Here is a 16,548-nt window from a genome sequence, read left to right as displayed (position 1 = left end):
CTAGAAAAGTTCTAGTCTCTTTATGGTCAATAAAATAATATAGCGTTTCTGGATACCAGAGCCCAAAGTCGTCACTTACTTATGTTTTATATGACATTGGTGGTAGTGGTGGTAGGGGGATATCTGAGTGTTTGAATCACCCTTTAGTCATTTAGTTAGTTGGTTAATGATTATGTTGTACATACTTTTCAACCTGTTCACATATTTGTCTGTAAGAGTCATCATTCATCACTAGTGAAAATGGTAAGTGCCCTTTTTCAGCTATTTTCAGTGTTAACATAAATAATGATGACAAGAAATTCTGACATTCACTTGGAAAACTAGGTATAATAATTAAGTTATAGTGCATTTTATTAATTGTAAAAAGAGAACTGATTGACTTTCGTAATCTTGTTCATTGTTTCCTATCTTAATTTCTAAATTTGTCTCAGAGTATATAAGTGATTATGGGCTATATGTAATGCTGCTCCGTTTACTGTTTCATTTAGTACACTATTAGAATTTCACAGATTTTGCAAAATGTCTTTTTCACATGCTGACCTGAAGACTATAAATTACTTAGTTGACAAGTGTATGTCATTTGCTGATATGACACTTAGAAAGATTTCATTAAATAAGAAATGGAGTTACATTTGTTGGGTACTTTATATTTATAGATCCTGGTTGAATGATGGTATCAGGCTTGATTTCAGACAGAAAAGGTGTTCTTTGCTTTTTTTGTATAACTTGGGCTCTTAGGAGAATTATCTTTATTTATGTATGTATGTTATAAAGATGCTATTTTGTTATAGTTAAAATTATCACTTATGAAGATAGAGATATAGCCATAGCTTCATTGAAGAGATACTGATGGTAAATTGGGTCTCCCTCTTCGTGACTTTGTATCAAGGGGCAGAGCAGGAGGGGGTGGGAAAAAAGGAAAAGATGTTAGCTGGAGCACTTTGGGTCCTAGATACCCTCATATATAAGTGAAATGATGTTTGTATATGTTTCTTATTACTGTTGTTTTTTATTCTATATGTAATACAAAATGTAGAAACATTGAAGAGATAATGGTTGTATTTATAATTCACAGGGTTTTGTCAGCTGCTGTAAAAAATTTATCTTTGTATAGCTCTCATGAGGTCTGGAGTGGTTTTCTTGTTTCTACTATTTTCATTTAGAAATAAAAGCAATTTATTATCTTTATGGAATTTTATAAAGTGGAAGAGACTTTTTCAGGTCCTTTTCCCGATTAACTGTTTAATTATGTGCTATTTTATATACAACTCTAGGTCCTGGGGGTTTGGGAGGATCAGTGCATTATGCCACAATGGCTAGATCTGCTGTGAGACCTGCAAGCCTTAATTTAAATCGTTCTCGGAGCCTTAGTAATAGTAATCCAGATATATCTGGAACTCCCACGTCCCCAGATGATGAAGTACGGTCAATCATCAGCAGTAAGGTAAACTGAAGATATACCTCTATAGATTTGGTTTTCAGTTCATGAACAAATGAGAAATATCCAGTTGTTTTACTTTATTCTTAAAATGTATCTGAGTTAGTAGTAAGAATTTTAAAATATATTTGAATTAGTAATAAATGTTATGTTTCTCTTCTATCAGTGAACACATAAGTGATGTTTCTATTAATGTGCTTGCTATTACAAACTCGTTTGTGCACTATGCTTAAGAAAATCTGCCAAATTCAAAATTTGTCCGGAATGACTAGTCACATACAACTCATTGTCTGTCTGATCATCATGTGAAAATGGTTATATTGGTGTTCTACAGGGCTAAGAGACTGTGACTACTGTCCGGTGGGACCATATTACTGACTTGAAATATGAGTCTCACTTCTCTAAAAATATAAAAAATAATGATTAATTAATTGGTAATAGAGCTATATTTCACATGGAAAACTCTATGTAAGGTGCTCCAGGATTAGAAAAATGTGATTTAGTTAATCATGGTTAATGATTATTCCAAACAACAAGGGAGAGGTCGGCCAGTATAAGGTCCAGCCATATTTTATTTAAGCATCCATCCTTATTACCTCCCCCTCACATATACTTAAGGAACAAGTAGTCATTGCCTTACTATAATTAAAGTACAAAAATAACTCAGTTTGAAAATTAAAGTGGAAAAAAGAGCTGTAAGATTGAGGCCAAGTAATCATATTATGTTGTGTTTTGACCGAACCATCTTAAGTAGATTTTTTGCTATTGGAAAGGAGGAAGACACCATTGTTAATAGAATCATAGCCAATTTTTCTTTGGCATTTAGTCTCTTGATTGGGATATGAGAAAGAATTAGTAAATGTTCTGCAGTCTTGTGTTTAACTCTTAGTCTGAGCTATAATAGACATTTTAAAAAAAGGATCTGAGCTTGTTTGTTATGTGAAATACTTGGATATTGACCAAACACATCAGAATTACTAAAATCTATTCATACAGTTATAGAAATTTGCATTCAGAAATTTCCAATAAACTTTATTACTGCTCATTTTAAAGTGTCTTTTAAGTAACTTTACTTTCTCACAGACCAAAAATATATTTTTAAAGTAATTTCTGGTCTGTGAGAAAGTGAAAAGAATATTTTGTAGCTTTTTAATTTAAAAAATAAATGTGAATTTCAATAATTTAAAGATCCAAATAGATGTTACTCTAATTAAACAAACTTTCACTTTTTGTGTTGTACAGATGTATTTACATGAATCCTGCAGAGTAATAATTCCTAATTGCTAAAGAGAAAGCTTTTCTCCCCCTACATATCTTTCCATGTCTAGGAAAAGGTTTTTTATCTTTGTCTTCATTCTTGATCTTTTCTCACTGTAATAGAAGTAACACTTAGCATAATTTACTGTAAGTACAGTTCTTCAGTAGAATGAATTCCGTTTGTGAATTATAAGAGATTTTCCTGTTAAAGCGCTATGCTGTGCTATGCTATGCTAAGTCGCTTCAGTCGTGTCCGACTCTGTGCGACCCCATAGACGGCAGCCCACCAGGCTCCCCTGTCCCTGGGAGCATTCTCCAAGCAAGAATACTGGAGTGAAAAAAAAAAAAAAAAAGAATACTGGAGTGGTTTGCCATTTCCTTCTCCAATGCATGAAAGAGAAAAGTGAAAGTGAAGTCACTCAGTCGTGTCCAACTCTTAGCGACCCCATGGACTGCAGCCTACCAGGCTCCTCTGTCCACGGATTTTCCAGGCAAGAGTACTGGAGTGGGGTGCCATTGCCTTAGCGCTATAGATGCCATTTTCCTCAAGGTTCTACTTGTGAAACACCTTTTAATTTCTATAAGATTTAGCATAATTCTAGTGTTTTCCTTTAATATGATGTGTTAGATTATAACATCATGATTTAGAACAAAGATGTACATATATTGGAATGATTATTTGCTTTTTTTCAAGTGGTTCATAAAATGGGACATAATAATGATGTAAACTTGCTTCTGATATTGTGATATATGGAAACTTCTGAGAAAGCCATTATAAGATGAGACTTTTGTCTTATGACAGTATAGTGTTGTCCTAATCAAATTTTATTTAAATGTTTTTTCTGTGTTCTTTTTTTTATTGCAAAATTTTTGATAGCTACCTTCATTTTGGCCTACCCTTTAGTCATAATCCCTAATAATAATGGTGTATAACTTTTATCTCATTGGAAAATTATAAGGAATCTGAAGTTTATTTATACCTACTCTTCATTTATTCTGATTCTGTTGACTTGGAAATTCAAGAAATTCTTTAATGACTTTTGTCTTTCGTGCTGCCTTAGCCATGGTCGTACCCTTGGTCTTGTCATGACAAATAACTTTAATCCTCATAATCTCAATTTCATGCATCTTATTCTCTAATCATTAGCTCATATTTTTCTGTCTAGTACCCCAACTCCAACAATTACTCTGCACCTCCAGTCACTTGATGGTAAGATATTTTTACTGTACCTCACCCTGTTAATGTTCTTTCATCCAGTTTAGCCAGCCCTAAATTCCATGAGCAGTCATTATAATTATTACCTTTATAAACAGGCCTCAGTTCCCTTATCTTTCTCTCACTTCATTTTACTTGCTTAATCCAAACCTCAAACTGTAGTTGAATTTCGTTGACTGCCTATGCTGCTAAACATGATTTGAGAAATACCATGACTGGTCTTATTTGAAATTAAAGGCTCCCTTGAGATTAAGAGAACCCTTAATGCTGTCAAGCAATTGTAGTATATTTCTTTATTCCATTTTTCTTCCCCATTGTCCCAGAAAAACGTTACGTGCTTTGTACCTCTGATCCTCTAACAGCTCCCCACCGGTCCTCACTTTATCTCCTACTTCATTAACAAAATTGAGGTCATTAGAGGAAAACTTTTTTAACCTTTGACCATCACATCTCTGTAACCACCACCATCTACTACTACCTACTACTAATATGTCTGTCATAGATGACCTGCCCATTTCTTTAAGCCCATTCCCTCTGTTTGTATACAACCTTCCATCCCCTTTCACCTACTCAGGATCCTCACTCCAACAGTGTTTATCCTCTCCTACATCTTCAGTTTCTCCCCATCTACTAAATCATCCCATCCACGTACAGGCATGCTATTATTTCTCCAGTTAAAATTTTTTTTTCTCTAGTATTTCTTCTAGTAGCTTCTTTACCATTTCTCTTCTACCTTTTATAGAATTCCTTAAAAGAATTTTCTATACTTGCTGTCTTCAATTAATTTATTCTTGTTCTTTAACTCTCATTTGTTTGTTGTTGTTTAGTTGTTGAGTCATATCCAACCCTGCTCCGACCCCATGTTCAGCAACCCACCAGGCTCCTCTCTCCATGCGACTTCCCAGGCAAGAATACTGGAGTGGGTTGCTATTTCCTTCCCTCAGGGGATCTTCCCCACACAGAGATAGAACTCATGTCAAGTGCAATGGCAGGTGGGTTCCTTACTACTGAGTCTCCAGGGAAGCCCTTAACTCTCATTACCCTACTTCAAACATATTTCTTTGATCTTCCACGCATCAGTTCAGTTCAGTCACTCAGTCATATCCGACTCTTTGCAACCCCATGAATTGCAGCATACCAGGCCTCCCTGTCCATCACCAACTCCCGGAGTTCACTCAAACTCATGTCCATCGAGTTGGTGATGCCATCCAGCCATCTCATCCTTTGTTGTCCCCTTCTCCTCTTGCCCCCACTCCCTCCCAGCATCAGGGTCTTTTCAAATAAGTCAACACTTCACATCAGGTAGCAAAAGTATTGAAGTTTCAGCTTCAGCATCAGTCCTTCCAATGAACACCCAGGACCGATCTCCCTTAGGATGGACTGGTTGGATCTCCTTGCAGTCTAAGCGACTCTCAAGAGTCTTCTCCAACACCACAGTTCAAAAGCATCAATTCTTCGGTGCTCAGCTTTCTTCACAGTCCAACTCTCACATCCATATATGACCCCTGGAAAAGCCCTTTGAATGCTCTCAGGGCTCTCCAGGCACTCCATATTCTTAAATCTGATGGTTGAGCCTCAACACTTGACCTACTTTACCTTATGTGCATGTGTGCTCAGTTGCTCACATGTGTCTGACTCTGCGATCCCATGGTTGTAGCCTTCTAGGCTCTTCTGTCCATGGGATTTTCCAGGAGTGGAGTGGAGTGGATTGCCATTTTCTCCTGCAGGGGATTGAACCCACATCTCCTGCATTGGCTGTGCTGTGTGTTGAGTCCTTCAGTTGTTTCTGACTCTTTGTGATCCCGTGGACTGTAGCCTATCAGGCTGTTCTGTCCATGGGGATTCTCCAGGCAAGAATACTGGAGTGGGTTGCTGTGCCCTCCTCCAGGGATATTCCCGACCCAGGTCTTCTGCATTGCATGTGGTTTCTTGACCATCTGAGCCACCAGGGAAACCCATGAGTACTGGAGTGGTAGTCTATCCCTTCTCCAGAAGATCTTCCCAGCCCAGGAATTGAATTGGGGTCTCCTGCATTGCCGTCAGATTCTTTACTAGCTGAGCTACTAGGGAAGCCACTGAGCCACTATCTTACGGCAGCTTTGACACAGTAATTCTCCTTCCTTGTTGATTTATTCTATTTAATTGGTTTGTAGGGCACTACACTCTCTTGATTTCCCTCTGTACTTATTATACCTGCTTAATCTCCTTTGTAGATTTTTTTTTTTTTTTTTCTGATCTCTTAATTTGGAAGTGCCCCAGGTTTCTAGTCCTCTTGTCTTATTTTCCTTTCTCTCTTCACTCCCCGACTTGGTGATCTTATGAAGTCCAGTTGTTCTAAGTATCATTATATTATGATAGTTAACAAAAATTACATTTCAGATCTCTCTCTAGAATTCTAAATCTCTCTCTGGAATTCTAAACTCAGCTGCATTTTTAAAACCCTTTTGTTCAGATTTGCATATGTTAAAAGTAGAGCCACTTCCTACCACCTCTAATACTACCATTTGGTCTGAATTACCATCATCTTAAAGATGGTTTCTGTGCTTTCAGCCTATACTCACTTCACACAGTAGCAGCCAGAATGCTGCTTTAAAAGCTTAAATCACAAACAAACAAAACATAAGTTGGATTATGTCATTTCTCTGAGCAAGATCCTATGACTAACTCCCCTACTTCCCTAAGTCTTTACACAAAGGACTGCCTTCTCCACGGCACGGGGTCTTCTCTGACCAGCTTATTTAAGTGTCTAAGTGTGTCTTTCTCCTCAGCCTTGTGCCAGGGATTTCTCATCCCTTACTCTGTTTCTTTGACTGATAACATTGTCTACTTTTAATGTAGCAAATATAAATTAGTTACCTATTATGTTTATTTTCAGTGTTTATCTCCTTTGATTATAGAGTATAAGCTCATGAAGGCAGAGATATTTCTTCACTGATGTATCTAAAGTAGGTATAATGTCCAGCATATGGAAGGTGCTCAAAAGATCTTTATCCAATGAAAGAATGTTAGTAACCATTGAGTATCTCTACCAAGAGTAAACAACTTAAAAAAAATGAGTTATGCTTTTGTTTGCCTCCTTGCTAGCAAGATTAATTAAATACTTAAACATTTTAAGAAATTTAGTTTTATGAATGTTTCAGTTAGACTTCATTTCCTAATACAAAATGTGAAGCTACTAAAATTAAAAAATACTATAAACAGGCTTTTGTTACTCTAGTGTCTATAAAACCATACTTTTGAGACTTTTCATAATTGTTTGACACAACTGATCTTTCTTTATCCTAGCAATGTTCTTTTAACAATCAGTTATGTTAATACTAATATATGGTTACATCAGGTTTGAACTTCATTGCTTTTAGTCAGTCAAATTCCAGAGCAATTTTACATTGATAATTAGTTTCTTTCTAATGTATTGTCTCCTACTTTTTCATTTATTTTTCAAACATTGAGAACTTACTGTGTGCATAGCTTACTAAACCCACTATGCTGACGGTTTGTGGGTATAAAGCCAAATCTTTGTATTAAAACATGAGTATTGATGGCAAGTGAAATTGACTTGTTCAGGGAAGGAGCCTGTCTGCGTCTAAGGGACAAAACAATAAGATTACAGAGATCAGGCAAAAACAGAGCAAAAACACTTTCATGCACATGCACACACATTTGGTTAATCTCTTCTGCTACTGGAGATCCATAAATATAGTTACTATATTTGTAAATATCAGTGATGAATTTGTTTAACTGAAGGCTGTTCTATATAATTCTTAACTTTATGACATTTAAATTATGGAAATAATTTGCTTTACAAATAAATTGGCTACCAGTTTTCTTTAAATAGTTAGCTTTGACTGGATGTGATTATAACTGTTCAGAGTCTCAGTATTGTGAATATAATATATAATTAATGGTACAAACAGGGTTATTGTTTATTCTCACATTACGTATTAGTACATGTCTTAAAGGAAATTGTTAAGCAAGAGGTTAAAAAGTAAACTTGTGTACAACAAAGTTACTGTTTTTCTTTTTGTAGAAATTTGTGGTAGGGAGAGCACAGTTGTTTTTCTGTTATTAAAATAATATTAAAAACTTTTTGTTATTAAATAATATTAAAAATAATATTTTGTTATTTTTGTAGCATAGGTAGTGACATAATTTGAGAGACTGAAAGTTTTTGTTTTAATTTATCTGAAAAGCATACTGTGTGCTGATTTGCTTTTATTTGAAATAATATAATGAAGTTCTGAGAAGTCTGTATAGGGGTATTTTATTTTAAACAAACTTACTGATTAAATAATTCTATAGTATTTGAGTATTGCCCAATTTACTTTGCTAGGAAGCATTAAAAACATTAGGGCAAGTTTTTATTAAAACTATTTTTTAAGAATTTTCTATATTTGAGGCATTACATTCAGTGATTTACTTCCATTATTTAATTTGATCTTTACAGTCTGAAGGAGACACATCATTATTCCTATTTTGTAGCTAAGAAACTGAAAAAGAGATTAGGTAATTTACCTTAGATTTTGCAATTAGTAAGCAGCAGAACCTGCATTTCAACTTTAACTCATCTTACACATTCAATGTCAAAAATGAGGGGAAATAGGTAGTTACTGTATCATCATGTGAACTTCTCTGTATTTTTGGAAAAAAAATAGAGAAAAAAGGAGGGGAAATATTCTCCCTCTAAACATAAGCCTTTGAGAGCTAGTAGTTTGTCTTCCCTCCTCCCCGCTCCCCTCCCTTCCTCCCCTCTCTCTTTCCCTCCCTCTTCCTTCACTCTCCTCTTTCCTGCAATATCAGCGCATAGGCCTCACCTTCAGAGATTCTTATTTGACTGCTTACAGGTAGGGCCCTGCACATGTGTTGTGGTGGTTGTCCTTAACCTTCCCAAGTGATACTAGTGTCTACATAGACTTGATTACCATTGTTTACTCTTTGTTTTCTTTTACCTGTTCTCTTTGGTGCTTTCTGTCTGGGCTCATACTCAGCCCTAATATTTTTACTTGGCTTCTCTTGTGTTGTCTCCAGCAGTCCTCTAAAAAATCTCTTATAACTTGTTCAGTTCTATTAGCAGATTTCCAGGGCCCAGCCCAGATTACTGAATCAGGATTGCTCGAGGGAGGGCCCAGAATCTGAATTTTATAATTCAAATAGATTGATCAGGTTTAAGAAACTGAATTAAAGCCCCAGTTCCCTTTTTGTTGTTCAGTTACTTAGTCATGTCTGACTCTGTGACCCCATGGACTGCAGCACTCCAGGCTTCTCCGTCCTTCACCATTTCCCAGAGTTTGCTCAAACTCATGTCCGTTGAGTCGATGATACCATCCAGTTCCCTCTACCTAGGGTCATAATAACCTCTTTCAGAGAAGATAGACATAATTCACTTGTGAAAGTGAAAGTGAAGTCCCTTAGTCGTGACTCTTTGCGACCCCATGGACTGACTGTAGCCTACCAGGCTCCTCTATCCATGGGATTTTCCAGGCAAGAATACTGGAGTGGGTTGCCATTTCCTTCTCCAGGGGATCTTCCTGACCCAGGGACTGAACCCAGGTCTCTTGCATTGTAGGCAGACGCTTTACTGTCTGAGCCACCAGGGAAGTCACTTGTAGTCATACATATTAAAATTAACTTCAAATTGATGATAGTGATGATGAAGATGCAGATCTTACAGACAGCCCCAGCATAAGGTTTTTTCTTACAGTTTTTGTATAAAATACTATGATTATGTTTACTTTCAACAAGCACAATAAGACTGAAGACAACTCCAAATCTACTATCATTTTTAGGAAGGAGCATATATTGGGCATCTTTTTTTCTTCCTTAATTTTTGCCTAATTTTTCTTATTGGTCCCTAAAAGAGAGTGAAAGAGGAGGCAAGTTCAAATATAATTACGGAGTATTGCTGCACAGAGGTTTTCAGTTGATGACAGATTGAGTAAAATTTAAAGTCTTTTAAACAAGAATGGAATGTTCTTCTTCTTTGATTTCTTTTAAACCTCAGTTAGATTTAGAGGAAATTGTTTGCTGCTAGCTTGTATCATCTTTAAAGAGAGTTTGGGGGGGGATGGTTGCTGTGGGAACTTTGTTGATAGTTAAAGTTGATCCTTTTATATAAAGAGAAATTGCCATTAAATACTATGCTTAATTTTCATTGTGATTTTTTAAAAATTACCATGTAATAAGATGATTTTGATTAACTAATATTCTATAGATGCCTAAAAATTTTGGTTGCTTTAACAGTACTAATTAAAAACATGTTTGCATTGGAAAGTCTGGATTTCTTTAAGAATATAGCATGCCACATGTAATATTTCTTTCCTTTCCAACTGCTTTCTATTATATGCTTAGGGTTTAGATCGCTCCAATTCCTGGGTTAACACTGGTGGTCCAAAAGCTGCCCCATGGGGATCCAACCCCAGTCCAAGTGCAGAATCAACACAGGTGGTGTTTATGTTAGAGGTTTCTTTTTTGGCTGCTGATGTTTCCCTTTAGAACGTTACTTCTTAGTATATACTATGATTTCAGTGGCTTGCTTTTTAATCATTAAAAAGTGTGTTCTTTTGTTTACTTAGCACATTTTCCAACTGCTATGCATGAATACCACCAATTGCACCAGTAATACTCTCCTTTCCTGTTTCCTGTCTCCTCCTTCCTTCGTTGTACACCCCATTGATGTTTCAGTGCCTGCTGCTTATGTAATTGATGGCTTTGATAACAGTTTCTACCCTCGGGGTACCACATCTTCAGGAAGAATTAAAATAAAAAAATTTTGTGTGGAAAAAACCTGACAGTTTTTCATTTGCTTTTGGTTTAAAGTGTAGCTATTGTATCATTCTCCTTTAGCATTTATTATCTTGTCATTTTCTTCATAATCACTGACTAGAAATGTTGTTAATAAGCTGAAAGTAAATACGAACAGTATATGATCCCCGTGCTGTAAGATTAAGTACCAGAAACAAAAATCTGTTTTAATCTGTGCTGTGTTGCAAAGTATGAAGTTTGTTGTAACCTCTTTGTACTAGGTTTTGCTTACTTTAGTCTAGTTGCTTGATAGCTAATACTGCATGATTCCTCAAAATATACTTCTCACCTGTGTGCTGGCTTTAGAGGAAGATGCTCTCTCTCATTCTTGAGGGAAAAATTTAATTGCAAATTCACTATTATAAATGATTTATATTTAATATAGTATATGGCAGATCTGAATCATAATTTTTGATGATAGTGAAACATAAAAGAAACCATTCTAAACTTTTAATTTTTTAAATTAAATATAAAATTCTTGATTTCTCTTTTTGGTCTGAGACCAGTGAGAAGTATGTTTTTACTTTTTGCATTTTCTTACTAGATACATGCATGTGTATATATCACAGAGATAAAAGTTTCATTCTTTGCAGCACTGTCAATTTATATAATCATTAAAATATTTACCTTTTAAGGATAAAATATATAGAAGCCATTTTGATACTTCTAATCCATTGTCATTAAACCAACTTAAATGGTGAAAATGGGATGAGCAATAAAATAGATGGTTGTTGAAACCACAGTAAAGCTCTATTTAAAAAATTATAGGTAATCCTTGAGGAGCAAAGTCATTCACAGCAGACTTTAATGTTATCTCGTCATTCATTCATCTTCACTCCATAGGCTATGGATCGAAGTTGTAATCGTATGTCTTCGCACACAGAGACGTCAAGTTTCTTACAAACATTAACGGGACGCTTACCAACTAAAAAGGTAGATTCATATGAAGACAATTCATATAGGGGGAAAATAATTCCAACATAACCAGAACAAGATGTTAAAATAATTGGATTGCTTTTAAAGATACATTTGAGCAAGCATTGCTTGTCTGATGCCTTTTTGGGCATGCCTTTCCATTGCAGGCCCTTTTACATTATTATAATGCTTATATCTTTGTGGATGCATATTTTTAGTTTAGTGACTTAAATTTGATCATCAAATTTTAGTACCAAAAAATTGTATCAACTCTTAATTCTATTTCTGTAACTTGCTTCTGTTTTGTGTTTTAAATCTCCAGGGAAAGGAAGATGAGTTAGAAAAATTATCACTCTTAGTAAGATATGTTGATTTGCTTCCCTTATGCACAGTTTTGTTAGTCCTTTTTCATAATATACACTATTTTGCAAATGCTTTGTATGCATATCCATTATAAGGCAGGAAATTTCTGCTGTTTTAATAAAATGATTTTAAATACCTGAGACCTTGAAAATTGATGGCTGATATCAAAGTTTAAATTTTTAAAGGTATTTCCTAAATTGTACCAGCAAAGTTCATGAATGTATTTGCATATGTTGAAATATATATGTAAGACAAAAGCCAGATTTTATTGTAGCTGTGAGCTTTCGGTCTAGTTTCTGTTTGCAGGTACAATTTAGGAGGCTCTTTCCCACCTGTCCTTTTAAAATTACATTTTACTGCAAGATAACATGTAATTTTTTCAGCTGTTCAACATGCCACTGTCTTACATGTATAAATAGCCGTTTCGTTAATGGGTGTCCTCACTGCATCGTTGAATGGTTCACATGCCTTATTTTGCTTATCCTCATTATATCTTCATTTGTATTTGCATTATTATTTGATTTGTGTTATCAGCAGACCTGGCATTGATAATAACTTTGGATTTACTTCTGGATAGCTTTTTCATGAGGAGCTGGCTTTGCAGTGGGTTGTTTGCAGTGGCAGCGTTCGGGAATCAGCTTTGCAACAAGCCTGGTTCTTTTTTGAGTTAATGGTGAGCAAACTAAACACATTTTGTAATACTGTTTTCCTTATTGAATAATTTTGTGTTGGCTCGTTATTACTGCCCTAGAAATCTTTCTCTGTTGTCCATGTTACGGTTTTACATGTGCCTCCAAAGAAAAATTATGTTTGCTATATCTCTAAATAACACTGTGGATAATCAGCACTATTTAGATGGAGTTATAAAGTTAATTTTAAGTCTGTTTTTAGGAATAGTTGGAGAAGCTAGCTATCTTTTTTGGAGAAGGAAATGGCAACCCACTCCAGTGTTCTTGCCTGGAGAATCCCAGGGACGGGGGAGCCTGTTGGGCTGCTGTCTATAGGGTCACACAGAGTCGACCACGACTGAAGCGACTTAGCAGCAGCAGCAGCAGCAGCTATCTTTTAAACCTGTGATACATTCAGTCTTAGTCCAAACATACTAGTGTATAATGGCAATACCAGATAAAAAGAGCTTTATAGATACCTACTACTTTTATGGCTAGAAAGCTCTTAAAATGGTGAAAGCTCTTAAAAGGGAAACGGTGGTTACAGACAATAAAAAACAACAATAATTTTTTCTTAATTCAGTAAATGATATTAAAAACAAATAAATGAATTAATATTTTTGTAAATATTTATACACACAACATAAACACATATATACATTAAAGCAATGTACATACACACACCATGTGGTCAGACCTATGGCCTAGGGATTATCGAGGCACAGAGAGATTAAGATCTTGTTTAAGTGTACATAGCTTGTAGACAGCAGACCTCTGATTCAGACTCAGGTATTCTAGCACTCAGGCCCTTCCTCTCTATCTATAGAAAGGTGAAAAAGTTTCACTTGTTCTTTTTACATAATTTTCTTTCAAAAATTATGTAAAATAATAAGAAACAAGAGCAAAACAACAAAAAAAGATAGAAAAGAAACAATGGAGGTTCTAGAGTATGCCACTCACAGTCATTCTCAGTATTGAATTAAAACTAAATGAGGTATTATTTCACACCAGTCAGAATGGCCATTATTAAAAAGTCTACAAGTGATAAGTGCTGGAGAGAGTGTGGAGAAAAGGAAACCCTCCTACACTGTGGGTGGGAATGTAATTTGGTGTGGCTACTATGAAAAACAGTATGAAGTTTCCTTAAAAAACTAAAACTAGAGTTGCCCTGTGATCTAGCAACCTCACTCCTGGACATGTTATCTGGAGAAAACTCTTATTTGAAAAGATACATGCACCCAAATGTTCATAGCAGCGCTATTTATAGTAGCCAAGACATGGAAGCAACTAAAGTGTCCATTGACAGATGAATGGATAAAAAAGAGAATTTTCTAGGCAAGAGTACTGGAGTGGGTTGCCATTTCCTTCTCCAATAGATACACAATAGAATACTATTGTATTCTAGTATAAGTATAAAAAAGAACTAAATAAAAGAATTAAATAATGCCATTTGCAGCAATATGGATGCACCTAGAGATTACCATACTAAATAAAGTAAGTCAGAAAGTTAAATATCATATGATATCACTTATTTGTGGAATCTAAAATATGCTACAAATCAACTTATTTACAAAACTGAAACAGACTCAGAGGTAGAAAAGAAACTTAGAGTTACCAAAAAGGAAAGGGGATGGGAGAGGGATAAATTAGGAGTTTCTGATTAGCAGATATATATATATATATATATAAAGTAGATGAGTAACACAGTCCCACTGTATAGCACAGGGAGCTATATTCAGTATCCTGAAGTAAATCATAATGGAAAAAAATATGAAAAAGAATGTATACAAAACTAAATCATTTGGCTGTAACGAGAAACTAACACAACATTATAAATCAACTATACTTCAGAAAAAGTGTTTTTTTTTTCCTTAAAAAGACATTTCTTCTTGAGATTTGCTTTTCAGCAAAAAAATAAATCAGGGACCATATGTTAGTGATAGGTAACACATTTTTCCCCCCTGAGACTAAACATCAAATTGTAATTCATGTGCTTTTAATATAAGATCAATAGCCTTATATGTATGTTCGGATTTCTTAAAACACAAAATAGTCAAAATGGTACAGTTTGACTTGTTTCTACTATTTACCAACTGTAAAATCTTGTCATTAATTTCCATGAATTTAAAATTCTTTACTGTACACACTGTGATAAGAATTTATGTCTAAAAGTGTTTTGTAAATTGAAATTACTTTGATTTTTATCTAACATTTTAATCTTAATATGTATTCATCATGCCACGGGATGCTAAGTGCTAAAGATACTACATGCAGTCAAGATTTCTGATCACTCAAAGCTACCAGTTGCAGGGGACATGGAATGGCACAGTTGCTGAGTCTTAGAAAGATTTGACTTAAAGTAATTTCAAAGGATGAAAATTTTTTTCTGTTGACATACCCAGAATTTTTTTCCCATTGATAGCCAGAATAGTTTTATGAAGGTGTTACAGAGATTGAGTTGTATGTTGTTTGATACTTCTTTACAACATACAAAATATTGTAGGGAACTTTTTCATAATCTTTGAGGAGTTAAGAGTATTTTAGCCTTCTATTAAATCATGTGGTATATTGACAGAAATGACCCGAAAGTTTAGGGTTCTGTAACTGCTAGTTACACCCATAAGAACTGCTCTATGGCACAGGGAGCTCAGCTTGGTGCTCTGTGATGACCTAGATCGGTGGGATGGAGTGAGGTGAGGGGAGGTCCAAGACAGAGGGGATATATGTATACGTATAGCTGATCAACTTCCTGTACAGCAGACTAACACAACATTGTAAAACAATTATATTTCAATTTTTTTAAAAAAGGAAATTGAACTAATGGCTTATTTCTTTTTTCAGGTAAAGAGCATGGTGCATCATTTATACTTTAATGATAAACTCGATGCGCCAAGGAAGACTCGTTTTCCAGAACGTTTCATGGATGACATTGCTGCTCTTGTTAGCACAATTGCTAGTGATATAGTTTCACGGTTTCAGAAGGTAATGATAACTTACTTTTAAAAACTAAGTCAGTCTTTCAGGCACACATTAAACTACCATACTTTTGTTTTTCTTTTTTCAAAATTTTGTTTCCCAGGACACAGAAATGGTTGAGAGACTCAACACAAGCCTTGCATTTTTTCTCAATGATCTGTTGTCTGTTATGGACAGAGGATTTGTCTTTAGCCTTATAAAGACCTGCTATAAACAGGTAAAGTATAATTAGTAATGAAATAATTTAAATTCTGTGTTTGCTCTTTAAGGGCTAGAGCTAAGAAACTTTCATGAACACATTTATATAGTGATATTTTTTAAAAGTGTTATATTTATTAGTAAGGCAAAAATAAATCACATTAATCAGTTCATAGAACTATGGCAAGCTGCTATCAGTAGAGCCATCTTTTCCTTGAGTTTTCCTGGCCCACTCATGACTCTTTAATTCCCATTTAGAAGTATACCATCAAGTCAGTAGTCTATATGTAAAACAGCCCCAGGTTGCCATGCCAGAGTAGCATTTTTACTGAATGAACAGCTAACCCAACCTTTTCTAGCTTAAGTGATTTTTAAAGCAGTTGCATTTTGCTGTGTATTCCTCATGATGAAGCCCTAGACATTGTAGAGTTTAGAATCGTGGGCAGATGTTTACCCAAGTCTAAAATATCACCATCTTGCCTTTTCTAAACTAAAAGTATCCTGGAACTTGTCTACAAACAGCTGGTTTTGTGTTAAAATTTTCAGCTGATTAATGAAACCTGGCTTTTAGAAGACATTAGTTATTTGTCCTGGTAGACCATTTGGGTAGAAAGTTATATAATCATCCTAGAATTGCCTTTTAAGGCAGCTTTAAAAATATACAGGTCTCTTGTATCCCATCCCAGCATTGTTGAGGAGTTTGAATCTGGTGGTAGGGT

At 35.2% G+C, this 16,548-nt stretch overlaps 1 protein-coding gene across 8 annotated transcripts in view; it reads left to right on the top strand.

Annotated features, from left to right (window-relative positions):
- DOCK7 (dedicator of cytokinesis 7) overlaps window positions 1-16,548 on the top strand; it is a 190,470-nt gene that overhangs the window by 107,218 nt on the left and 66,704 nt on the right. For 6 of the 8 annotated variants that reach the window (XR_015160165.1, XM_086390302.1, XM_086390301.1 and 3 more), the window contains 6 exons: window positions 1,275-1,444; window positions 10,257-10,349; window positions 11,553-11,642; window positions 12,565-12,660; window positions 15,497-15,637; window positions 15,735-15,848. Coding sequence is in view for 7 of the 8 variants with exons in the window: in XM_086390302.1 (XP_086246428.1) it covers window positions 1,275-1,444; window positions 10,257-10,349; window positions 11,553-11,642; window positions 12,565-12,660; window positions 15,497-15,637; window positions 15,735-15,848 (704 nt within the window). In the remaining variant the exon portion in view is untranslated. The remainder of the gene's footprint in view (window positions 1-1,274; window positions 1,445-10,256; window positions 10,350-11,552; window positions 11,643-12,564; window positions 12,661-15,496; window positions 15,638-15,734; window positions 15,849-16,548) is intronic. The other 2 variants (XM_086390304.1, XM_086390303.1) reach the window with 1 other exon arrangement.

The sequence above is a fragment of the Bos grunniens genome, chromosome 3 (genome assembly GCF_055505025.1).
Source record: "Bos grunniens cultivar Pamir isolate PY7600 chromosome 3, Bosgru_T2T1.0, whole genome shotgun sequence".
Taxonomy (NCBI): domain Eukaryota; kingdom Metazoa; phylum Chordata; class Mammalia; order Artiodactyla; family Bovidae; genus Bos; species Bos grunniens.
Note: the sequence above shows the minus strand (reverse complement) of the source record. Positions and strands in the feature narration are given on the sequence as shown.